The sequence below is a fragment of the Leptosomus discolor genome, chromosome 2 (genome assembly GCF_034619465.1).
Source record: "Leptosomus discolor isolate bLepDis1 chromosome 2, bLepDis1.hap2, whole genome shotgun sequence".
In the NCBI taxonomy this organism is placed as follows: Eukaryota; Metazoa; Chordata; class Aves; order Leptosomiformes; family Leptosomidae; genus Leptosomus; species Leptosomus discolor.
In genome coordinates, this window is record NC_141392.1 from 1622856 (window position 1) to 1648241 (window position 25386).

Genomic DNA, 25386 nt, shown 5'->3' on the forward strand with positions numbered 1-25386 from the left:
CTTCTGTCCTTTTTTCCCCCACGTCTGCTAGAAGGCCGGATCCAGAGGTTGGTTTTCCTCGTGCTGTTCTCCAGGCTCAGTGCTGAGGGACTATATTTGAAATCAGAGAGTGAGCTGTGTGTTAAGAAATAGCTCTGGCACTAAAATGTTTAAAATTACTTTTTGTTTCCCTGACTTCTCTCCTAATTTAGATTATCCAAATCCAGATTCCCCTTAGACTTGCCCACAAGATGGAATTCTAAGAAAATATTGTTTTGTTTCGTATGGTTTTTAATGTCCACATTTCTCACATTTCCTGTTCCAGTTTCAAAGCGGGCCTGAGCTCCACCGCTGACACCGCTCCGGCTGTTATTTTGGGGATCTGAGAGAGGGGAGGAAAAAGAAACGAAGTGCAGGGAATGCGTTTCTTGCATTTCCCCCTTGCCCACCCCAGGTTCTTTTAGGTGGATGGGTGAAGAGTTACTGACATTCCTCTCTTTTCAGGTCAAATAGAGGGATTAGATGAAGGGTATTACTAACAGGGGTCAAGTATTAAAAAACGGATGCCTAAATTTAGGCTCCTAATTTTGTATTTTGAGCCCCTTAATAAGGGCTTGCTCTTATGCCCTTTGAAGCCAATGCCAAAGCTTCCACTGAATTCAATCTGCAAGGCAAAGTCCTAAATTATGCTCAGGTTCTTAAAAGTTCTCGACGTCCCGCAGCTCCAAATAAGTCAGCACCAGCCTCTTTGGAAATCACGCGTCTTCCCTCAAGTGCCGAAACGCGGAGCTCGTGCTTTTAGGTATTCCATATTTAAAATCCTGCCTGGTGATGCCGGCTTTCTTCCCACCTCAGGGGCCATTGACACGGGAAAGGTAACGAGGCTAATTAAGAAGCGTAGCCGGGAGACACATTGATTTGCTTTTTTTGGTGCGCGGCGCTTTGCACGAACACGGCGGGTTCTGCAGCAATGTCAGTATTTGTGGCGCTGTCACGGTAACATGGAAGGCGCACGAATGTCCTTGCTGGCGCCAGAATTCAGGCAAGTACACGGCCACTCGCACAAACTTCACACACACACACCGCTTTCCTGGTAACAGGATGTTGGCAGGTGGGGAGATCACAGGATCCAGATGAAACCTAAGCCGAGACGAGCAGCCCTGTAGTGGTAATTTTAGAAGCTGGGTTCTGTACATTATTTACAGTACATTGTGGCTTTAAGGGGATAAGGCTACCCCTTGCCACTCGTGGATTTAATCTTTTCTGCGAGATTTCTGAGTGAGACTTTCAGCAGTGCAGCAGCTGGAGGGATTTCATCCAGCCAGAGGAGTGTTAGGATTGCAAGTCGTTTGCAGAAGAGCTACCTTCATTCATAAAACACCCAGCTTAGTGGGAGGGGAAAAGGCACCTAGGACCTTCTACCAAATAAAGAGAAAAAAGTACCGAGCGAGTTACCTGCTTGCCACTGATCTGAAGTGCAGAAACCTGGCATGAGGAGGGAGTTCACTGCTCACAGTGAGCTGTGACAGACTCAGAAGCGGTTCCTGCCTCCAGGAACTTTAATTTGTCTTTACCTTCAGTCAGTGAAACACCCCCACTTTTTCCCAGTGAGGGCCTGAAGTCTCCTTATCTCTTGGAGGACATTTTTGGAAATGGCATTCTGAATATGGGAAACTTTGGTTATTTTGGATGGCTATTTGTTTCTTCTCTGCAACAATTAGTTAAAACAAAACAATGGAGAAAGCAAAGAAAAAGGGATTCTTTTGCAATGTTTGAACAACACCCACCACTCCTCTGTAGAAATGTGATCCCTGAGGGGAAAGGGATTATATTCTCCTCCAGGCTTTTGACTAGGCTGGATTTCTCCCCTGGCCAAGAAGAAAGGTGTTGGGCACCAGGGGAGTGGGGTGCGACCCCGCAGCCAGGGCAGCGGAGGGGCCGGACGGGAGCTGGAGTCGCTCCTTGCTCAGCCAGACCTGTCACTCATCTCCCAGCCTTCCCGGGGAGAAGTGTGACCCGGGCAACATCCCCACATACTGCACCAAGGGGTGACACAAAACCTTTGAAAAATAAACAAAGGGAACAACAGGTCTAAGATCTATCGAAAGCAAAGATTTTTTTTATTTTTATTTTTTTTTTTTTGTTTCATGTGTTTCCCTCAGCCAGCAGGTGCCTCTATAGAGCCAACGCTTTGCCTGCATCCGTAGGAGCCCGTGGCACAGCACTGGAATACCTGCTTTCGAATGATAACACGGCCTTTTCTTTCTTCGGTGGCTTTTCCCCCTGCCTCTTCCTCCAGCCCATGGTAAGCCCAGGGATCTGCCAGGCTGGACCTCCGCTCTGTCTGCCACCCAAGGTCCTTGGAGGATGGTGGCAAGAGAGAGAGATATATATGTTTACACACGTGCATTATTACTATATATCCCATACGAGGAAATTTTGCGCGTGACACCAGCAAAGGAGCTCAGTCGGGGAATGCCTGCGGTAACCTCAGCGAGACAAAGCTGCCTTTTTGCCCTTCAGGTACCTTCCCAGAAAGCAGGGGGGGGTTCCTCTGCCAAAACCTTCACCCCTTCCGCGCGGCACCCTCCCGCACACCGGGGCACCGCTCAGGCGGCGCAGGCAGGCCGCCTGTGCCACGGGGGGGTTGGCACTGGATGGACAAAACCCAACCGAGGATGACTCCCCCCCTACCACCACCCCTTTAGCCCATATGCGCTAAGGTATCGCTGTATCGGGGAAGCGAAGGCCTTGCGGGGGGACGGGTGATGGCTGTGCCCACCGTTTGTCCCCTGCTGCCCCCTCCTCTGCCGGACTTTGGAGCCATTCCCACGGGCAAGGTGAATTTTGACCCCAACGTGCATCCCTCGGCGGGGGCAGAAAGGGTGGAGGAAGCGGGGCCGGGGGGGCGCAAAGGCAGGGCAAGGGGAGGTTGGGGGGGCGAACCGTGCGATCCGCGGGGGGGGTGGGGGGGTGGGGGTGCGAATCCCGAGCGGGGGCGGGCGGGGAGGGCGGCGGAGGGGCCGCGCACCCCCTTCTTTTACCTCCTTTACCTCCGTGGCGTCTTCCGCCGAGCGCGAATGCGAGGGGAGGGGAGGAGGGAGGGGAATCGCCGCGGAGGGTGGGACTTCGCCGGAGCGTCTCTCCCCGCGGCCGAGCCGAGCCGTTGCAGAGCGCCGGCGAGCGGGCGGTGGGGCGGGCGCTGCGCGGGCGAGCGGGCGCTGCGCGGAGCCGCCGCTGGAGAGCGCGGAGCGCGGCTGCCGCCGCGCCGGGGGACGGGAGCGCACGCCGCGCCGGCGGGGGACAGCGCGCCGCGGGAGGAGCCCTCCCCGGGCACCGGGACCTGCTGTTTGGCTTGCCGCCTTGCTTTATCCTCTCGTTTAATTTATTTTTTTTTTTTTTTTCCCCATCTATACTTTGAGCCGCTGGGATTTTTTTTTTTTTTTTCCTCCCTTTCCTGCAGAGCCTCCCCCCGCCCCAGTTCCCTCCCTCTCTAGCCAGTTTGGATTTTTTTTTTAAATATACATTACTATTCTGATTTTTTTTTTATTTTTTTTTTTTTAAAGCGGTGGACAGAGGGAGAGAGAGAGAGGGAGACAGAGAGGGCAGGAGGAAAGCGCTCTGTTCGTCCCCTCCGCCACCACCACCCCGACTTGCGGAGAGGGGTCGGGCCGAGCGGCGGCGGGATCAGCCCCTTCCCCCCCCCCCCCCCCCCGGGGAGGCGACCCCGGCTCGGGGAGCCGCCGGAGGCAGCCGCCGCGAAGAGGGGGGGCGCAGGAAAAAAAAAAAACAACCAAAAAAAAAAAAAACCCAAAAAAGAAAAGAGATGCATTGAAACTTTTCCGCGCAAACTTTGGCGTTGAGTGCGCGAAACCCGAGAGCGAGCGCGGCGAGGGGTGCCCGCCTGCCCCGGCGCGGGGAGAGCGGCCGCGGACGGACCGGAGCCGCTGTGGAGCTCGGACTGCCCGGCGGCGGGGGCCGGGCGGCGGCGGCGGGGCGGCCGCGGAGCCTGCGCTCGGCCCGGCGGAGCGCCCACCGAAAGCAGCAGCGGGGGCCGGCGGAGAGCCGGGCTTATGGAGGGGTGAAACCGGAGACCCCGAAGAGGAACCCCCTTTCTCCCGGAGCCTCTGGCAGCGCCCGACCGGCGGCACCCCAGGAGGCGGCGGCGGGCACGGAGGAGGCGCGGGCGAGAGCGCGGCGGGGCGGCGGCGGCGGCGGCGGCGGGGCGAGGCGGAGCGCGGCGGGCCCCGCTCCGCGGCGTGCGCCGGCAACCATGAACTTTCTGCTCACTTGGATCCACTGGGGGCTGGCGGCGCTGCTCTATCTGCAGAGCGCGGAGGTAAGCGGCGGGGACGGCGGCGGGACGGGGGGGACGGGGGGGCTTGTGCACCGCGGGCGGAAAATAATCCCCCCTCTTTTCCTCCCCCCCCCCCCCCCCCCCCCCGCCCCGCTTTGCCTCCCACCTGCTCCATGCGGTGCCGCCGCGCTGCTGGCACCGGGTGCGGGTGGGTGCCCGCAGCGCACACACGTGCGTGCAGCGCTGCAGCGGGGCTGGCGGGGAGGGGGGGTTAGCGGGGTTTGGGGGGGGGGGGGGGGGGTAGGGAAGGCAAAGCGGTGCCCGGAGCCTCGCAAGCCCCCGGAGCAGCCGGGAGAGCCGTGCGGAGTGTCCGCGCCCATGTGCGCGCATTGCGCGGCCCCGGCGTGCGGCTCCCGGGGCTCCCCGGGCCGTGGCCGGGCGCGGGGAGGTGCGGGCGGCGCGGCGCGGCGCGGTGCGGGGCAGGGAGGCAGCGCGCTGGCTTCTTGCATCAGCCTCGCCTCCCGGCCGCGGGTCTCCTGACATTGCAAAAGGGTGTTTCGGCGGCGGTATTTGCCTTGGGTCCCAGCTCGGGTTCGTGCCGCCGAGGGGAGTTCAAAATACCTCGCTGGAAAAACAAATAAGAGATCAAAGAGGACAAAATGGATCCTGAATTTCTTCCAGATTGGGAAAAAAAATTATCGAAATGCATATCTCTTGCACTGAGATTACAAAACCGCGCATTTTTCTCTATTCTTCCTCCTCAGTCACTTTTACTTTTGCCTCATTGTCATACCTGATGGATTAGAACTCTTCCTCCTTTTCTTTCTCTTCTTTTTTTTTTTTAAAAAAAAAAAAAGAAAAAAAGAAAGGCAGTTTTCTGTGCAAACCTGTCCTATAAATCCGTCTGGTTTCTAGAGCCAAGAGGGCTGTGTTGCCAAGAGATATTAAGGGGTTTAGACAGAGTGCCCACGTGAAAGTGGCTGTTCGCTAGGCAGGCATGGATTACGTTTTGAAGGCTATAACAGGTTGGTTCCCTCCTGCCATTTCTCCATGGCCCTTGGAGAGAACAGGGGCCAGATCATCTCCCACCGTCGTGAAAATAAACGCCGCTCGTGAACTAACCAGTTATTCGCATTGTTTGTTCGGCACCGGTGCTGGAAGGTAACTCCCCAGTTCGGAGCCATTTCAGCTGTAACTGAAGTTATGCAGGCGCTGCGCGCTTTGTTTCTCGCCTGTTGTGTCCCTACTTTCTCCAGTGACAGCCGCACACCAGGCTGTGCTCGGTGGGGACCGAGGCGCAGCTCTCACTCGAGCGTGGCACAGAGCAGCTCCGTGCCGCCTGCCCGCGAGGTTTTGGCTCGTGGGATGATTCTTTCTGCTCTCCAAGAGTTTTTCCACCGTCACCTAAAACGGGGGTTTGTTTGCCTCCCAGCTCCTCAGTAAACTCGTATACAGTAGTGTCTGTTCCCTGGCTGTAGGTTAGACAACTCTGTGTCGGTGTCTAGTGATAATACCCTTTAACCCTCCCCTTGCTCCTTCTCTCCTCCCCTTCCTCTTCCCCAGAGGAGGAAACGGCGGATCAGGTAGAGTCGTAGTCAGTCTGTCCTCAGGAGTCGTGTAAAAGCCTTGCGCTGCCTTTGCTCCGAGGCGGCAGGATGGTGCTGATGAGAAAAGAAAGAGGACAACAGGGGAAAAAAGTAGGGAAGAATTGTGGGGCGTCAGTGGGGTTGGGGGGCAGTGTTATGGGGATAGATACGTGAGAGACCGCGATAGTTCCGATGGCTGGGTGGTGTGGGCCATATAAGTGCTCAGGCAGATCGACGGTGAAGGTCTGCCCTTCGGTTCTGTCCTTATTTGTCCGTTGATTGCCCGGGCACCACGGTGGTGGGAACGTTAGAAATACCAACAGATCTCACGTAGGCAGCTTGACGATGGCTCTGGGCATGGCAGAAGGCATGACTCTTCACGCCGGGACTAGGGTTTTGTGCTTTGATGATAGTATTTATCTCTACTGTTAATCTGGCTGTCGTGCTGAATAAAACCTATCTAGCTAGCCAGGCGCGTTGGAGAGCATTAAATAAAAGCCCTGGCAGAGGCTGAGTTGGGAAAGCGGGGTCCGGTGCGTGTTAGGCAGCTTTCCTGAAGGTGAAGGGATGCAGGAATCACGGTGCTCCTCTGGTGAAGGTGGCAGGGGGACGACTCCTTACGGAGGGAGTTACGACGGTCGCTCCTGCAGCAAGGCTGGGACGGTGGGAAATCGTGTCACGGTCGGGGCTGGGCGGCGCTGATGCCACAGGTGTCTGCCTCCACTGGCGGTGGTAGCCTTTCCGTGCGGGAAAGGGAAGAAAAGGTGGTTTTGCGATGCCACCCTCCTGGCTGTCTGTCTGCGGTGAGCTGCGGCGCACGGTCCTCACGCCCCGCAGGGTCAGAGGGGTTGCGCTGCTGACCCTTCCAGTCCCCCTTTTCCTAAAGAACAGCGGACGGTCTGTCGTTCCCCATCTTCCTTTGTCTGCGGGTCTTCGTGGCAGGTCACGCCTGGTGAGGGTCTGGGAACTCTTCCCTTCCCGCCCTGAACTGCAGAGGGACCTGGATGCACCAGCTGTATCACTGCCGTAGGGAACAGGCAGCGATCAGACACCCAGGGAGGGAGCGCGAGCCTGTGACCAGACTGCTAATGACCGCACACCCACCAGGCTCCCTGCCTTTGGTGTGCCTCTGCTCCAGGCCACCATGGGGAGCCACCAGAACCTGCTTCCCCGGCCCATAGGCAGCCAGGACGCGGTGGGTCACCTTCCCCAGAGCTCCTCCGGGCCCGTGCTCTGAGGACAGGCTGGGGAGAGGAGGAGGAGGAGCGCTCCTTTGGGAGCAGGGGAGAGAGGGAAGCCTGTGCTGACATCTCAGAGGGGCTCGCTGATTCCTCAGCGACCCCAAATCCACTCTCCTGTCCATCCTGCTGTGTGTCAGAGGTGCCTCAGCTGTGCTGGCAGCTCGCAGGATTACTGACCTCCGGCTGCCTGTACAATGGAGAAGGAGTGCAGCGAGTCCCGTCCCCCCCCTCCCTTAAGTAGAAACCGCTGAGAAGAATTTCTAGCGCCTAAGACGAAAAGTGCCTTAACTCCTGTCCCAGAGTCCCTCTCAAAGTGGATGGATTGTTTGTTCCAGTCCTAAACAGTTACAAAGCTCTTTTAATGAGGCTGCACAGATTAGGGGGAGGGGAAGGGAGAGAAAGAGTGCTGGTGGTGGTGGTGGTGAGGGGGGTGATGGTTAGAGAGGAATGACTTGATTAACCTTTTCTCTCCCTTCAGAGAGAATAACTTGCTTCGGACAGGGACTAGGGGAGAAGGGGGTCAGGGAAGGTGCAGGCACACGGATGGTACGAAGTGGGTTTGTTTGTTAGGGAGGGTTTTACTCCGCTGCGGGACGTGCACTTGTTGCGACCTGCAAAGGGCACAGAAAGGAGCTTCCCCTTGGTCAGCCCCATTCTCAGGGTCGTTTCTCCCGCTCTCGAGCTCAGGAGTTGCTTCCACACCTCTGTGAAAAGTTGAAACTCTGTTGGAAGGAAGTCGTGCGGCAGAACTGTGGGGTAACACCAAAAGCCAGCAGAGGAGAGCGTGACCTTCAGGCTCCCACCGAAGGGCACGCCGGGCCTGCTTGTCCCTTGGAACGCTTCTGGTTCCCCATTGCCCTGTCTGACATGCAGCAGGCTGGTTGACAGAGCGGCACGAGCCCCTGCCTCGCCTGCTGTTCTGGCGGCCGGGCTCTGGGGACGCCAGCCACAGGTGAAAGGCGCTGCCGAAAAAGCAGAAAAGTTTCTTGGTATAGTGAGCAGAGAGTGTGTTACTGGTAGTTCTGGGAGACCCTTTGGGTTTCTGTTGAGAGATCCCCTGGGGGTGCTCAGAAGCTCTCTGCAGACTTTGTACCCATCTCTTTCCTCTCCTTGGGGTGGGATCGCAACCCAGGTCTCGGTGAGGGCTGGGAGGGTGTGCTGGCTCCTGCTCCAGCACGTCAGGGGCAGGGGGAGGTGCTGGCCGGGCACAGGTGAGCAGTGAAGTGTGTAGCTTGCTTCTGCTTCCCATCATCTGTGCACCACGCGTGCTTGCATGCGAGGAGGTGGTGGGCTTGGCAGCTGGCTGGGCAGTCTCGCATAGAGAGTGGGTAGAATGACCCTCGAGGTGTCTCCGAGCTAATTTTGCTCAGTCCATCCCGGTCATTATGTGTGTGAATGAAAAATCCCTCTCCAAAAGGTCTTGGGGGCATTGTGACTTGCATAAACCAACTCGGCTCGTGATCTGCTTCCTGTGCTGCGACACAGATTGAGGCTTTTCTGCCCTTGATGCGGTTTTCTTTTGACCCGTAGATTGTCAGGCGCTGCGTGGCTTTGGAAGGCTGCTGCAACCTCGGCTGCCTCCATTTTGTTTGTGCTGTTGCAGTGACCTTCACACTTCAGGAATGAAACTGTTTCTAGGAACCTGCTTTTTAAACTGTTGTCACAGCACTGAGGTTGGGCACGCAGCCCTCTCCTCCCCAGAGGAGAAATAGATCCACACGTGGGGTGGCTCAGGTCTGGTCTGGTGAGTTATGCCCAGGTACAGAAAGACTTTGGTTGAGATGGGAAGCAAGGAGTTTGGCCAGGGGGGCCTTAGACAAAGGGAGCCATGCACAGACACAAAGGAACGTCTGGGAGAGGGGCTTCTAGGCTTGGCAGGCTCTCTTGCCCCCCTCCTTTTAAAAGCTGACCCTTTGGGTCGCTCACATGGTGGTGCTGCCCTGTGCAGTGAGGCTGCCTAGGAGACCACAGGTGGCAGATTCCCGTTGTGAGCCTGAGGTGGAGTTTTGCCTGCTCAATTCAGTTCTGTCTCCGGCTATGCGACCGGAGGCCCTTTTTCTAAGCCTAAATGCCGCGTATCGCTGGTGAAGCAGTGTTCTGTATGTATCGCCGTGGTCTTTTGGGGCCTCTGCTGAAAGGCAGCAGGTTCTGGGGTGGATGGCATCACACAGGTGGCAACAAACCTCAGGGAAGTGAAGAAAGCCAGGCATTTTTCGGTTTTGGTTCAGAACAGAACAGCAGGGGGAAACCTGACTTGGCTGGAAAGTTACGTCAGAGCTAAAACCCTCACGCAGAGCAGGAAGAGTGGAGTTTTTGTTTCACCTGGAATTAAAAAGACTTCCTTAGTAAAGCGGTGTAATGCCTCTCCGTCCCGGTCTGGGGGTGGGTTACCTGTCGCCAGTCCTGCCTGCGTTGGCTGTTCGGAAATGCCCCTCATCCCAAAAGGCAGCAGGGGTGAATACAGAGCTTGGGGCCTTTTTGGTGGGCGTTTTTTTTTTTTTTTTTGCCGAGGGGAAGCTGTGGGGAGCGCAGGGATGGGAGCTGTGCTGGCCACGCAGGGGCTGGGGACCGGGACCGTTAGGTGAGGGCGCGCGTTGCCCCCTCTTCCAGAGGAGAGGAGGGAGACCCGAGGGGTTTGGTGGGTGTTGGTCGGCAAAGCGGTGCTGTCACAGTTAATTGCCCTGACACCCGGCCAGATACCAAAGCCTCGGTGGCCACCACTGCTCGGTGACAGACCTCTGTGACATTGAAAGGGGAGGGATGCCCTTTTGCGCCTGGCTGCCCTTCTCCCCGCTCTGCCCTCCCGGGCTGGATTCACCGTTACCGGGGGGGGGGGGGGATGGTGAAATGGAGGCCTGGGGCGGGGGGAGAAGAGCCGTGCCCAGGCCCACTGGTCACGTTAGCGGTAGAAGGTCACCCCGTGTTATTTTTCTCCCCCCGGGCCCAGATTTGCTCTCTGGTTTTTGACTGTAATCCCTAAAATCTCCTCCCGAGGGACGCGTTTCTCCCTTCGGGGCCTCTCTTGGGCCCGCCGCGCTGCAGGCCCTGCCGCCTCCCTCCCGCCTGCCCCTTCCTTCGGCCCGGGGCCGTCCCGCCCTCGCCGCCCGTGTCCCTCTCGGCTCCCCGGGGAGCAGGGGGAACAAAAGGTCCCTCTGTGCCCGCCGGGGCGGCTGGAAGGGGGAACGGTTCCACCTCGGGGTGCGCCCCCTCTCGCCGGGGCCTTCCCCCCCCCCCCCCCGCCTCCTGCCCGGCGGGGCGCCGGCGGCGGGCCCGGGAGCCCTCCCTCGCCCCGGGACCGCGTAACGGCTCCGTGTTGTGACTGATTTTCTGTTATCTTTGCAGTTGTCGAAGGCTGCTCCTGCCCTGGGGGATGGGGAGCGGAAACCCAATGAAGGTAAGCGCTGGGCGGCTTCCCGGCGGGCGGGGGGTGGCCGGGGGGGGGGGGGGGGGGGCTCGGGGGGGGGGAAGGAGGCCCGAGCCCCGGGAGCCGCCGGCGGCCAACACCGCCACCTCCCGGGGAGCGGCGGCGGCGGGAGCGGGGGGCTGCCGGCGGGAGGCGCGGCCGCCATTAACCCCTTCGCGGCGGCAAAGCCGCCCCCCCCCCCCCGCGACCCCCCGCCCGCCCCCCCCCCCCCCCTTCCCCCGTGTTCCCGGGGCGGCCGTGGGGCCGGGGCGGCCGTGGGGCCGGGCCCCGGGGCGGCCGTGGGGCCGGGACGTGCAGTAGGGCCGGGCCAGCCCGCTGCTGGCTTCCCACAGCTGGGAGGGAAACTGTGTGCGTGCGCTCGTGCACATACGCACGCTCATTTATATATATATATATATATATATATATATCTCTGCACACACACACGCCCGCACAAAGGGCCGAGTAGCGGCGAGCAGTTTGCTAGGGATTCGCCACGGCGCCGTAGGAAGGGATTTGTCATCTTCGTCGCCTGCCCCTTCCCTGGTGGCTTGGCGGTGCCCGGCTGGGTGGCCAGGGCTGATGGCCGAACAAAGGCCGAAGCAGAGCCTCACCTCTCCCCAGACAGCCAGGCTGCAGGTTTTCAGGCAGAAAGAAAGAGAAAAGAGCGACCCAGGATGATTTTTCCGAAGGCGTAGCTCCTGACAGTCCCAGGTACGCCCCCCCCCCCCCCCCCCCGCCCCAGTCAGGGTATTGCTGAGCGCTGTGCAGAGCCAGGCTCAAAAAATACACCCTTTTATTTCGGTTTGAGCTAGCAGGCTTAGCAGATTCAGGGGACAGCAGTGTGATCCGATAGGTTCTACTTCATTCCTTGCTGGTGGTCCATCATGGACAGGGCTGTTGCCCGCTGAGGAAACGACGTGGTGCCTCTGCAGCCGCTGTGATTTTGTGTCTCTCTGGCTGCCCAAAGGCCAGGCTGTGGCAGTGTCCTCTGCCTCCTTGGTTCGTGTGAGTAAACGTAGACCAGAAGAGCAGTCAGCCCCCAGGTTAGTCAGAGGTGCCTCCTGCCAGCACCCTGTCTAGTGGAGCGCTGCGCGGTGCAGGAGGTTGGCTTTCTGTCCCCAGTCCTCGGTTCAGAAGTGGGGTAAAAGGGCTGTGGACTTTGGAGCCCTCAGGCCGAGGCGATCATCAGCTGCTTTAAGACCATCCTGACCGTGTTTTCCCCATACCTTCGTAGCAGAGCACACCCCTCGCGATGTGGCAGGGTCTGGCGAAGCGCAGGGTCCCACGGGTTGTGACCTCCCGCGTTATTCCAGGCGGAGGTCAGCAGAGGGCTCTAGCAGTGTGGGCCCAGAGCGGCTTTTTTTTTTTATTTGTCGCACTCGAATTCAATTTGTGTAACTTTATAGGTGTGACAGGCTGCGTGTGCATTGCCAGAGGCTTGTGGCAGGCTGTATTTGGGATAGGTGTCCATTCTGCTAGAGCAAAATTGCTGGTTTGCTGGTGGGCTGCTGCCTGTTGTGCTTGACCCTTGCTCCCGCTGAAGTCAACAGAAGAAGGTTCAGTGACTCCAGAGGGATCACGGTGGAGCCTGCTGTGAGGCTTGTTTTGGTAACCAGTCCTCTGCTGTTGGTAGAAAAGCACTAGTGTCCTCATCTGTGCCATTTGTTGTGTCCAGCTACCTTCCTGGGGAGAGAGAGAATCGAACAGAATTGAATTCCCTGTCACAAGAAGGCTGATGGGATCATGGGAGAAGTTGGTCTCGCAATGTGAGCAGTGAGACTTTGGTGCTATTGCCTTGGTTCTATTTCTGGTTCTGCGAGGCAGATATATCAGTGAGCGAGAAATCAGGACTCTTGGCATTACCTTCCTGGCTCTACTTCTGTCCTGCTGTATGACCTTGGAGATCCTCTCTCTGTACCTCAGTTTCTCCTCTCTGGAGAGGAGACAATGATGTGCTTCTTTTCCACAAGGACAGCCCTGTAGTTCCTTCCACGGAAGCTCTTGGAGACCTTGGGGTTGAGGTGAAAGGTGATTTTGTGTCTTTGGCCATTTTGTGCTTGCTTGGAGATGTCGAGCTGTGACAGGTTTTTATTTGGGATGGACTTAACTCGGGTTGGAGACTGTAATTTTAGTTTCAGCCCCTACCCTTTTGTACTCAAGAGGGCCTTCCACATGTTTTGTGGCACGGGAAGTTGTAGAGGAGTCAGACAAACACTCTTTGTTTGTTCCACGAGAAAAGATTTTCTGGTATAAATAAAGGAAACCACCAGCGCTTGTGGCTGCGATTTTATTTTTAAAAGAACAGTGTGTCTGTATTGCTGCTGAGCCATTGACAGGGAGGGAGGCAAAATGATCATAGACTTGCTCCTTTTCTAGTTTAGCATGTTCCCACTCCGCTGCTCCAAATTTGGACTTGATCCTGCCTGCTGTGGCTACGTCTGCCCTGAAGAGTTAATGTGGGCCCTGACTGGGTTTTAACCTTACTTCCCCCTCCATTCTCAAAGAAGAACCTCTGACTCAAATCTGGAGGTGTTCTGCGGGGTAGGGGTGTGGGTTAAATGCGGGATTAACTTTTAACGTGGGCTGAAGCCCAAATTGCAGGAAGGGGGCAGGCCAAGTGGTGTTAGTCCTTCAGTGACCTTCCTATGTTTCCCCGTGAAAGACAGACCTTCTTCTGACCCTGACACAACCAATGGAAGGGAAGCACAGGCTGAATCGGCCTGGCAAAGTGTGGAATATGACTCCTGGTACATAGGAGTAGGTGTAGGTCCGGTAGCAGGGGCAGGGCTTTGCTCTGACGTACACCGTTTGGGTGCTAACTGTGCACATGAACTATGGAGCGTTGCAGTGTCTCCGTGTGAGTGCTCCGTGTCCAGCAAAATGAAGGCAACGTGCCTTTCGTGGCAGGATCTTCCGACCGGAGAAAGATTCCCCGTTTTCTTTTCAGAGGTTGATTCAGGCTTTGGCAAATCATCAGGTGTTAAAGGCAAAAAAACTCCCGGGTTCTTTCTGGGAAGGACTTGGTCCTGTCAAATCTCCCAGATCTCAAGTACAGTCATCAGGGTGCAGCTGTGAAAGTAAAGGCTCTGCGAGGGAATCTGAATGTGCTGTTCTGGGGCCAGCCTGTAGTCGGGACTCTCTGGTGCGATCCAGCTGCTTGCGCAGCGCAAACACTCAGAAAGCCTGGCGGACCCGAACCAGTTTCACTTCAGTTTTCTACTCTGTTTCGGTTTCTGCCTCCTTTGTGCCCCGGACTGCTGCAGTGAGCAGCATTTGATCTGCACAGGTAACTGCCGCTTTCCCTCCCTCTTTTCTTCCATCCCTCCCCTCGACGTAGGTCTGTAAGCATTTTTACCCAGAACTGCGCCTTTACTGCCAGAGTTCCCAGGTCCTTTCTGCTGGCACAGCGTGAATAATCAACAGTGCAGTTCAGCGGCTGTCATTGTGCCTGCAGAATTTCCCACATACTAAATTGTTCGACTTGTTGGAACACAGGCGGTGACTAAGGTCACCGTGAAGGGGAACGGGAAGGAGGAGGTAGCTGCAGACAAGATAGGAGAACAGCCAGGAGGCACGCTGCAGTTAGGGGAGGAGGGAAGAGGAGGGGAAGGGACAAGGAACAGAAACGTGCTGTCTTCTAGACGAGGAATACCAACGAGCAGCCCATGCCTGCCAGGCTACATTTCCCTTTCACAAGCCACTTTCTCTTTTAAGAGCTGCTCAGCTCTCTGACACTTCAGGCTCCCTGGATGGAAGCTCCTCCTTGTACCCACTCTCAGCACTGTGGCACTGTCAGCTCTGCATGACCTAGAATTAACTTTCAACAATTAACTGCGGGCTGCGAGCTCCAAGCCCTGCAGCTTTTGCATTTTTGTGGCAAAGTAACCTTTATGCCAGTTTGTCACAAGTTCAGGGCACTTTAGAAACGCTTACCGGAGACCATTTTTTTTCCATGATGCAAGCAGTTTGCTCTTATCAGTCGGAGTTATCAACCTTGCTGCTGTAGGACTCTGCATGCTGTACAGGTGGATCATTATAGTGCATAGCAGCGTGGGGCAGGTACTGTCCTTATGCCTGCTCCTCTCCTCTGCTCCGTTTGAGGCATCCTCCTTTGCCTGCCTGCCGGTAGAGCTAGGAGGCCTGGCGGGCTCCAGGTACTCACTGTTTGCAGAACTGTGCTAGCAGCCGGGGTTTTTGCGTGTGTACTTATCTATCCTATCTCTCATCGCTTCAAATCTCTCCAACCCTTGACCAAGCAGCAAAACGAAGCTTTGGCAAGAGACGGGGAAACATTGAGAAACGCTTGTGAAATCAGCGCAGGTCGCAAGCAGTTGGTGCTTGCTCCACTCCCCGGGAAGGCAGGGGATAATGGCAGGTCCGCCCTGTTCCCCCTCCCACCCCGCCTCGTGCAGCAGCCGTGTGTATGGTGTAGCTAATCCCGGGGGTGCTGAGGGCTTGCTTTGGAGCTTTCAAGGGGGTGGCTTGATTCCGTGGTCTGGGAAGGTGGTCAGCGTGGAGCCAGGGAGGCTGTGACTTGTCGCAGGTGCTGTGGTGGTTCTGAGGTGGCCTCTTGAGGTGGATGTTCTGCGTGGGTGACAGAGGTAGCTGACAGGGAGAGTGCAGATCCATGGGTGCGTGGTTCAGAGCCCTCTGCTTGTTCTCAGAAGCGTCTCTGCGCTGAGGTCTGTACAAGGGATGCTCCTGGCTTATCCCCTTGCCTTCTGAAACCCACTGGGGCATCCACGGGCTGTTTTGAAAGGGAGTGAAAGGCAAACCAGTGACGGGCCTTAGCCCAGAGTGCAGACCCTCTTCAGCAGCCTCAGGTGCTTTTGGGCTGAGCTGTTATGCTTAGCGGCAGCATATCCAAGAGCACGGGCGAGAGCGGGGAAGTGGTTTGGGGAGGAGGCCCCTGTGGGACGCATCATGGTGCCAGGGAGGCAAATAGTGAGGCTATCCTGTCTGTCCTGCCTCTGCCCACAAACAGGGGTAGGAAGAGATTGTCTCTTCCCCAGTTGGGCGTGCGTGTGCATGTGTGTGTGGCAGCGACAAAGGACTTAGGCCTGCAGGACTGTTAGTGAAGAGCATGGGGTAGATGTCTTGCAACTGTCTGGCTCGTTTTAAGGGGCGAAGCCCTAGGTGTTCTTGAGCTAAGTTTACATTAACTTATTCCCTCCATTCCTCCTTTCAGTTATCAAATTCCTGGAGGTCTACGAGCGCAGCTTCTGCAGGACAATTGAGACCCTGGTGGACATTTTCCAGGAGTACCCTGATGAGGTGGAGTACATATTCAAGCCGTCCTGCGTGCCTCTGATGAGATGTGCGGGTTGCTGCGGCGATGAGGGCCTAGAATGTGTTCCTGTGGATGTGTACAACGTCACGATGGAGGTGAGGGCCCAGCTTGCAAGCTGGCATGCTTGAGTGGAAGGAGGCAAGTCGGCCATCACAGCACCCCAAATCCCAGCTCCCAGCAAATTCAGAGGAAGGGCAACCTACTCCGGGGAACCGGAGACTGTCGAATCAGGAGGGCTCACCTCTTTCCTGACCCTTGCGCCCAGCATGACACCATGCAGGGTTAAAAAATTAGTGGCCTGTGTCTCTTCAGGGCTAAGAGGAGGATCTGGTTTTTGGCTCTGACCTCACTAGTGCCCCAAAACGGTAGCTAGGAGCGTGCAAAGGAGCACTTCATGCTTAGAGGATGCAAAGGAGCACTTCTGATGCTGTTATCTCTGAGGTCCCAAGGAGGATACTCCTTTGCTGTACCTTAACTCTGCGTTTGGTCCAGCCAGCTGTTGCTCCGAAGGCAGCTGAGCGGTGCAGAAGGGGAAAGCCTGTCAGTACTCTCTCCCGGAGGGCGTGTGAGGTCAGTCTTTACCAACAGAGCAGGGGATTTGGGTCATTAGCTACATTGGCGCAGCAGGGGTGGAAAGGGGCTCTAAGGAACACACTGCTTCAGTGTCAAGTGGAAAAGCCTTTCTGCCTCTGGGCATCCTCCTCCTTTGTTTGGAGCCTGTGGAATTCATTCCTTGGAAGAGACAGAGATGGCCATGATAGCAAAGGCTGGACACGTGGGGAAGATGCAAACTCTGCTTTAGAGAGCTTTGTCACTGCCTTTAACTGCCAGCCTGGATGCCAGCTTGCGTCCACCATGGTGCTGGTGCCCATTACCCTTAACCCGCAGCTCCCTCACCTACTTTTGGCCCTCAGCCTCTTCAATAGCCGCTGTAAATATTGCCATCACTTTTTGATACGGATGAGAGACGTGCAGGACTGAGTGATTAACCAGCAAGCTCTTTTTCCTTGTCATTTGAGCTGTGTTTGGTGGAGAACCTGTCTGTGCCCTCCCATGGTTCCCCATGCTGCTTTTCCACTTGCAGGCTCCAGCCCGGGCCAGAGCACACCTGCATGGCCTAGCTAGGGATGGTTTTCTTGCAGCCATGCCTTGCCGGGTTAGTTTTTGGCTGTTAAGCCTGCATGCCTGTAAAGGAGCAGAGGCGCTTGAGGAGATCTCTGGTGCTGATGTGGTCCAGCCAAGGTCTGGGTTGAGAGACTGTGGCAATATGTGCATAGCTTCTAACGTAACTTCCCTGGAGTCACCTGGGGCTGGGCAGTGTCTGGCTCTGCAGGTCTGTTTTAAGCACAGATCACCGGGTTTACTTTGCGTGTCAAGTCACTGAGAAAGTGGGATGTCTGCTGGGAAGGAATGGTGGCTTAGGGAAGAGGAGTTAGCTACGGGATTTTTGCTTTGGCCTTTGCATTAGACTGAAGGATGCCTCTGCGTGAGAGCAGGCTGGATGCTCTCTTGCTGTCTCTCTAGCAGGGACGGCTCAGCGAGACCCTCGCTGTGGTGTTAGGCCCTCTCCCAGGCCTGTCTCCAAGGCAGTGCACCAGTGCTGGCACCTTGCACGCGTGAGCAAACAGAGCTTTGGCACGAGTCTGCTGTTGCCGCTTGCTTGTGATCAAAGGCCTTCCCTGAGTAGGAGACCGGGCCTCACAGCCAGCTCAGACTCTGCCTTGCCTTTCCCAGGAGCACCTGGGGTGCAGCTGCTTTGCCGTGCAGCGGGCTGGTGTGGAGCTGGGAACATAAATAGTGAATGGGCAGTGACCCTCTCTGTTTCTTTCATTCCAGATCATGAGAATTAAACCCCATCAGAGTCAGCACATAGCGCACATGAGCTTCTTACAGCACAGTAAATGTGACTGCAGGTGAGAATGGAGCAGCGCTGGGTCCTTTTGCAATAAACTTACTCCGAGCCTTTACTTTTTTTCTGCCATGGGGTCGGGACTGTTGCCCAGAGGCTTCTGCAGTCTCCGCAGTTGGTTTGCAGTGGGATGGCTGAGCCTGGGAAAAGAAGTCCTTTGCTGGCGAGGCTCCTCCACCTCTGGATACCACAGGTGGACAATGCTGGCCTGTACCCTGGGGTCTGTTGGCCCTGGCTGCCAGTGAGGTGCAGCAGGAGAGCAAACACTTTGAGAAGGACCACTTAACCGGTGCCTGCAATGCCAGCTGTACCCGTCCTTCCTGGACGTGGTGGGAACTGGGGATGATACCAGAAGCCTGTGTGGTAAGCTGCCTTCTAACGAGGCCTTTGTTCTCTCTTCCCCCACAGACCAAAGAAAGATGTCAAAAACAAACAAGAAAAGTAAGTGACGAGCCTTTCCTCCTTTCTCTTTTGGTGGTTGGTTGGTGTTTCCTCTCCCCACTGCCCCTTGCCCTTTTCTTTGGTTGGAGATACTCACTTGGAGAAGGTGTTTTTGGAAATGGCCTATGGTAGTGCGTGGGGCGACACTCTGAATCCATTCCAGGTGGGCACAGAGACCCAGATCTGACGGTCCTTCCTTCCTACCCCAGACCTGGAGCTTGCATGACCCCTGGGCATGGCAGTCATTTCTTAATGCTTTACCCCAAGTCAGGGAAGTCCCGTCGTGGTCGTGTGTGTCCTACCAGAATGGATTCAAGGTGCAGCCCCCATTCTCCCTTCCCTCTTCCTGGGGTGTTTCTGGTTACTGCAAATCGCTGCCTTTCTTTATTATTAATTTTTTTCTTGCTGCTTGAGTGAGTACTTGCTGGCTTCTTTCACAGCGGCTTGGGTAGGAACTCTGCTGGCTACAGGGAGAGGTGGCAGTAGAGGCCTGGTGGAGGCAGGACTGATGCCATGCAGGATGTGACACTGGTTTCGGTTGGGTGGGGACCTGGGAGGGTGTAAAGGGAGGTGGGTGTCCTAGCTGGGTCTTGGTGGAGGCTGTCAGGAAGGTTGTTTTCAATCTGATGGATTTGCTCTGGTGACCTGAAGGAGGTTTAAGGCACAACCTTCCCTTTCCTTCCTCTCCAAAATAAAAAAGTTGTGGAAAGTAGAGAAATAAGCTCTTGTCCTGCGTTAGTCGCAGGGACGATCACAAAATGTGGAACAACATCAAAAAGAAGGAGTGACCTCTCGGGGTGAGAGGGTCAGCTGGACTGCACGTGGCTGGGGTAGCAGCTCTGCCATTCAGAGGTGCGGAGCTGGAGAGGAAGGGGGTGAATACTGGGGAGACGAGGCTGAAAGAGAGACACAGAGAGCAAGCGGGAGAGTGAGAGAACTTCTTTCACCCCTCTCCTGGTGGTTGTGTATTTCTAGCTGCCTTCCAGCCTCTCATCCTCCCCCTGGAAATCTGCTCCTGGCTGCATCGGGCTGCGTGCAGCCGACACTCCTCTCTGTGCAGGGCCGTGTCGGGGACGGTCGGTCTGCGTGGCTCTGTGGTTTGAAGGTGTGCAAGAGTCGTGTCTGTGTGAACTCTGGTGAGGATGGGGTGTGGGTGAAGCAGCCAGCCCGGACTGTGTTGCATTCCCTTTCCTCTTCTAACAGCACCTTGCCTGCTCTTTGCTGGTTCTGCGCTCCCCGGGGAAGGAAGGGAAGGGATGGGAGAGGTCGGTGTGCTTTGATTTGTGCTGGGTTGAAAGTCCGGTGGTATTGGTACCCCTCTCCTCCCTTCAGGTCGATTTTCCTCCCTTCACCGCCTCCCTGTGACTCCTGACTTGTAGGGCAGAGTCTGGGAGCGAGCTGATGCTCTGACACTCGTTCCAGTGAGACGACTTGAGACAGGGCCTGAGAAACACCTATGGTGCTTTCCCTTCTGTCCCCCCCATGTCCCCTCGACGGCTCCCTCACGAGGTGGGCTGCCCCAAGGAATGAGGGAGCCTTTGCTGAACTGCCACAGGGCTGGGGCTCACTTGGCTGACCAGCCCCGGTGCTTTGCCCAGGGCCTTCTCCTTGCCTATCCCTCCCTCGGTCCTGCGCTACCGTGGCTCAAGGAGCAGCGCAGGCTCCGGCCTCCCTCCCTCCCTGCGCTCTCACTGGCCTGTAGGGATCCACGGTTAGTGTCCAGGCCTGCACGCCGTAGCCCCTGTCCCAGCTCCTGCCCAACAGTCAGGAGCAACTGGTGAATTTTTCAGAATTTCAGCGCCTTGGCTCTGTCCGCTCGTCTGTCCGGCAGCTCCATGGGGAAGGCGAGGGGAGGGAGGGAGGATCTGAAAGCTGCTTGCTGGTTATCCCCGGGGTGTCATAGCTAGGTGAGGCCTCCCTCTTCGGTCCTCAGGATGGAGGCTGCCCCGGGGGGTGTTAGCAGACGAGGTCTCCTGGAGTCCTCCAGACCGCCGGCGGGCGGTGGGGTGGGTGAGCAGAGCCTTGGGGCTGGATCACCTCCTCTCGCCCAGCCCTGCTGTGTAGACCAGGTGTCTCCCCTTGTCTGCGGGGTGCTGAGGCCAGGCCCCCTTTGGTTCCACCCCAAGGCAGGATGACCACCAGCCCTGCAGCAGGGCTGGGGGAAGCTCAGCTGCCCCCTCCTTGGCCTGGTGCCGGGGCAGGGCGTCGGGTCAGAGCGCTTTCCGTTTCCCCGGGGAGAGCCCCTCCGCTCAGGTTGCCTCTTGCCCGTCGCCGTGTGCCCACCCTTGTCGCCTGGAACGGTTGTCTGCGCTCACCGCGGTTGCGTGATGCTTTCACGACGCTTTGGTCCTTCCTCCTCGCCCCCTGTCCCTTCCCCGCTGCCCCTCTCTGGAGGGGGCAGGTGCCCCGCTGAGGCTCCAGCAGGTCCAGCCCTGCTGGAGGTGGTCTCTGCCCAGTCCCCTGGCGTTGGCTTGGCTGTGGGCAGGCTGGTGGCGGGGCTGGCACGAGGGCCGGTGAACGTGTGTGCGAGGTGGAGATCTGTGCTTCGGCGCCGGGACTTGCCCTCCGGTCCTGCCTCGTGTGCTTCCCCCCTCCCAGCAAGGCACATGGCTGTATTTTTTTCCCTCTACTTCCTTGCGTTTTCTTCCGTTTTCTCTCTATCTCTCCCTTTCCTTCCTTCTCTCTCTCTCTCTTTCTCTGTTTTTTTTTTTTGTTTTTCTTCCAGAAAATCAAAGCGAGGAAAGGGGAAGGGTCAAAAGAGAAAGCGCAAGAAAGGCCGGTACAAACCACCCAGCTTGTACGTTTGTGTCCTCTGCTTGTAGACTCTCTTCCCTCCCTCTCCCCAAACCAATCCGCCTGCTTGCTGCTCACTCAAATCTCACCCTCCCCTCCCAGTCACTGGTGGGCTGCAGATCCTGCAGGGGCAGCACTGGTGGTGGCACTGCTGTGGCACTAAGGGTACCTCAGGGAAGGCGGCTTTGGCTTGCTTGGCTCTCTCATCACCGGCGCTGACCGTTTTCCCAAGGCACAGGAGCGCGGGTGGGTGGGCCAGTGCCCTGCACCTTTTTTTTTCCACGCCTTCCAGTTGCAACTCTGTCCTCCGCTGTCCTGCACTTGTCTTGTGCCCTCACTGCTGTGACGACTGGCGACAGGCAGGCTGGCATCTGCCGTGCATGGGTGTGCGTGCGCGTGCGTGTGCGTGCGTGTCTGGTGGAGTCACAGGCGGAGAGGAGAGGTGGGACGGTGGGAAGCTGGAGAGGGGGGTGCTGGGGAACTGGGGGGGGGGGGGTGTGGGGGGGCGCCTCTCTTTTCTTTCTTCCCCTCTCTTTCTGCTGGATTTGGTGGCTTCTCTCTCCCTGTCTCTCTCCCCGTCTCTTCCGCTCTGCCTCTCTCACGGCGGTTCACAGAATTCTGCATTGTAAATTCACAGCCCCTCTGTAGGAGACTCCCTAGGTGGCAAAGTTGGGCCGGGGCTTACAGAAAGGAGGGCAGTGCCTGCTGCAGGGGTAAGCACGTGATGCCGGAGCCCAGCTGCTTGCCAGGGGAGGAGAGACCCCGTGTATTTAATTCGTTCAGCCGCTGGCCTCTCTCTACTCGAGTAGCCCACTTCAGAGAACTCCTTTCATTGATAACGTCACGAGCTGGTGGGGACCTCTCACCTCCCCACCCTTGCTTGCCCCTTCTTCCTCCCGCCGGCCTGTGCCCGTGGATCCAATGCAGCATTCGTGAATACTGTGCAGAGAGCCTGTTCTCCTTCTCTTTACGCTAATGCGAGGGGGTGCTGTCCTGGGGCTGCCGGGGTGCTGCTGGAAAATCCATCAGCCCACGACGCTCCAGTGGGCGGCGTGGGGGCTGCGGGAGGGGGCAAGGGGATTGCTTTGATGTTTAGGGTGTTGCATGTGTATTTTCTTTCTGCTGAAGCGCTGTAGCTTAGACATCTTTCCTTTTGCCTTTTTGCAGTCACTGTGAGCCTTGCTCAGAGAGGAGAAAGCACTTGTTTGTACAAGATCCCCAGACCTGTAAATGTTCCTGCAAATTCACAGACTCACGTTGCAAGTCGAGGCAGCTTGAGTTAAACGAGCGCACTTGCAGGTTTGTGTCCTGAAGGATGAAAGAGAAACACACAAAGAGAAAGAGAGAGAAAGAGAAAGAGGGGGGAGCTTGCTTCCTGCTGACTTCTGGCACCAGTGCTATACGGTTACTTCTTTTCTCTGTCCTGTGCGGGCCAGAGGGCAGAGGGGCTGACCGAGATGAGGACAGAGTTTCCCTGTGTCAAAGGGCGGCTGTGCGTTCCAGAGGTGCTGCAGGACTTGGATGGGGACGGCTCCCGGTGACAGGGCGTTTGTGTCTAAGGTGTCCTTTCCCGTAGAACACGGTAACAGAGTTCACGGTGCTGAGGTAGCCAGGGGGAGGGTCTGCAGCCCTCTGTACGTTACCTGTATGCGACTCCGAGCGTACTCTTGGACAAAGGCAAACCCTTAGCTGACCAGGGTTTGACCACCCCTGTTTTCCAACAGCTTGTGGACACGCTGCTGTGTGCAGAGTAGTGAGGAAAGGCAGGCCAGGAGCCTCCCTCCAGGCTGTCCCCACGTTCTCCTTTGCCTCTTTGTTCTTCTAAAAGCCAGGGAGAGCAGCCCTGTCCTCTCGCGCTGTGCTCACCGTGCCCTGGCCGCGTCTCAGGCAGAGTTGTGGTTGGGGGGGGCTGCGCTCAGGGCCGCGGTGTGGGGTACGGCAGGACCGAGCCTGTCTCCGGGTGAAGGCAGGCCGAGCTCTGTGTTGCAGGGGTGAGGCGGGAGGCGCAAAGACACTGCGTGGTTAAGTGTCGGTTGGGAGGTCCGCGCTGTGCGCGTGTCGCCCGAGTGCTACCTGTCGTGCGACGTCCGTGGCACAGACAGACGCAGGAACGGATTCCTGGGTCTCACCTGAAGCGCTCTGGTGAGCTCAGCGGGGTCTCTTGACTCGCACGAGCTGCTGTGGGATCGTCCTGCCAGTCCAGAGGGAGACGTAGAAACGGGGTTGCTCATGAGCCCTTGGCTGTGCCTCCGAACTCAGGTCCCAGAGATCGAGGAGATTCCTCCTCTCAAGAGAATATTGCAGTATATGGGAGAAAATAAGGGAGGGATATAATCCAGGGTCCTCTGTGGCTACGCCCTGAAAGAGGAGACCTCCCTTTGCCTCTCTTTGCCTGCCTGGAATTGGCTAGGTGACACAGGCTGCAAGCACTGAGTGCTTCCTTTAGGTGTGAGAGTGCTTTGTGCCCAAACTACAGAGGCGTTGGTGTTGGCACTGCCAGCGTGGTCGATACTGCTTTGTGCACAGAGGAATTGTCTGGGGTGCTGTAATTTCAGTGGGAAAGTCATTGATGGAGGGGCCAGAACGGAGCAGCTTCTGGAGTTAAACTCCCAGTGAGCATAACCCCTGAAGCGTGAGACCATACCCACCTTTGGCCTTTCCCCTCTGCCCCTGTTCCCAAACCCCAGAATAACTGGAAATTACCCTGCAGAGTTTGAAGGGTGAGAAATAGTAACAAATACAAAGAAAAAACAAAGAATATCCCGAAGAAGTCGTGATGGCAGAAGGGGTTTACTGGTTTCTCTTACTAGTCCCTCTCTGTGGTGGGATTTTTGGCACGAAGGGAGGCTTCCAGAGCTGGTGTGTTGGCAGGGAATGTAGGAAGGAGTCATAGCAGCGGGTAGTTTATTTGTTTCCAGATAAAAAGCTGGTTAAGCTGAAGTTCCTCATGCTCTTTCCTGTAGAATTAGAATTGGGCCCTACAGGGGAGGGTAGATTCTCATTTCTCCTGCTGCTTCTTCAGGCTGCTGCTGCTGTTCTCTGGCGCTAACTCCTGCTCGTGGCAGTTAGTGGAATGAGAGGCACTTTCTTTTCACCTTCTCGCCTGCATGAGGCCTTGTTGTCTGCACTGCTTTGAACCCCAAAACAGGCTAGGTGGAGAGCTGAGGGAGCGTGTCTTTCTGCATGCGTTGCTTAGCCTTGTTTTTCTGTGTGTGCGTGTGTGTGTGTGTGTGTGTCTGTGCGTGCATGGTGTGAGAGGGTGCAAACAAGACACTCAGCTCATCTGTGAGGCAGCCTCTGATTCTGCTCCTAAATTTACCCTGTGCCAGTATTCCCCCCCCCCCCCCCACTGCCCCGTCTAGGTGAGCCTGGGGGAATACAATTCGTCGACCCATTCGTGAGTCGAGATTCTCCGCTGTTTTGCCCCATCTGCACAGCACTTCACCCCACCAGTGACGTCATGCCATGCCTTAACACCGTGTGCTCTTAAACACATTAGCCACCTCCCTTCCTTCCCTTCCCCGCTTGCACCCTCACCACAAACATTAATCCCTCCTCTTTTTTTTTTCTTTTTTCCCTCCCCTCTCCTCTCTGACAGATGTGAAAAACCGAGACGGTGAGCAGCGGAAAAGAAGGGGGAACAGCCCTGTTTCTGGAGCCTGATTTCTCGCCTGGACAGAAAACAAAACAAAAGAAAACAAAACACTAATCCAAATGAACCCTAAATATGAAGGATCGGTAGAGCACAGCACTTTCAGTACGGACGATGGACTCCGGAAGGAACATTCCCCAAGGCACCCGCCGCACAGAATTCACCTTTGGGTTTTGAACTGTTTTATTTTATTTTTCTTTTCATGCTGCTAAATAACAGAGCCAGGAAGACTATAGGGGTGTATTTGATGGGGTTTCCCATACATACATATATATGTGTGTATACATGCATATACATATATATATATGTATATATATTTTAACCACATCTATATATACATATATGTATATCTTAACCACACACACACACATATATATATTATATATATATATATATATACTGATTATTTTTTTTAACATTGCTAATGTTATTGGTGTCTTCACTGGATAATACTCGACTGCTGTGGACACAAGCGGGCTGCTTGGGGCATAAGAAACAAGCTAAGACTGGACTTGAGTAGAAGCGCTGGGTGTAAACTTCTTAACTCTCACTGACTTGTGCGGCCTCCGCTGTTTCTCTGTAGAGTGTGCTGTACCACAAACCGCCTTCTCCTTGCCTGGGACAGGGAGGAGAGGTGATGGAGAGGACGGGCAGGGAGTTCCAAAGAGCGGCACCCTCGGGTGCGATGGGTCAAAGGCCAAGGAAACGGCCGTCTCCGCGATCAAGGCTTCCTCTTCCCCTCTCTTCCCCCAACCTTCGCCCTTACTCGTCTCATAACCTGCCTGCCTTGCT

At 56.3% G+C, this 25386-nt stretch overlaps 1 protein-coding gene across 4 annotated transcripts; it reads left to right on the forward strand.

The window, feature by feature from the left end:
• The first annotated feature begins 4252 nt into the window (after positions 1 to 4252).
• VEGFA (vascular endothelial growth factor A) lies at positions 4253 to 24562 on the forward strand. 4 transcript variants are annotated; one of them, XM_086460531.1, is made up of 8 exons: positions 4253 to 4318; positions 10446 to 10497; positions 15698 to 15894; positions 17636 to 17712; positions 18117 to 18149; positions 20875 to 20946; positions 22110 to 22241; positions 24541 to 24562. In XM_086460531.1, exons 1-8 carry the CDS (start codon positions 4253 to 4255, stop codon positions 24560 to 24562), a joined length of 651 nt encoding a protein of 216 aa, XP_086316657.1. The 4 variants fall into 4 exon arrangements, with proteins under 4 accessions (XP_086316657.1, XP_086316658.1, XP_086316659.1 ...); XM_086460532.1 differs by having other exon boundaries at positions 20875 to 20928; XM_086460533.1 differs by lacking the exon at positions 20875 to 20946.
• The last annotated feature ends 824 nt before the right edge of the window (positions 24563 to 25386 follow it).

Coding starts and splice junctions, on each gene's coding strand:
- VEGFA (XM_086460531.1), top strand. CDS start 4,253: ATGAACTTTCTGCTCACTTGGATCCACTGGGGGCTGGCGGCGCTGCTC. Junction 17,713..18,116: donor CACAGTAAATGTGACTGCAG/GTGAGAATGGAG, acceptor CTTCCCCCACAG/ACCAAAGAAAGATGTCAAAA. Junction 20,947..22,109: donor CGGTACAAACCACCCAGCTT/GTACGTTTGTGT, acceptor GCCTTTTTGCAG/TCACTGTGAGCCTTGCTCAG.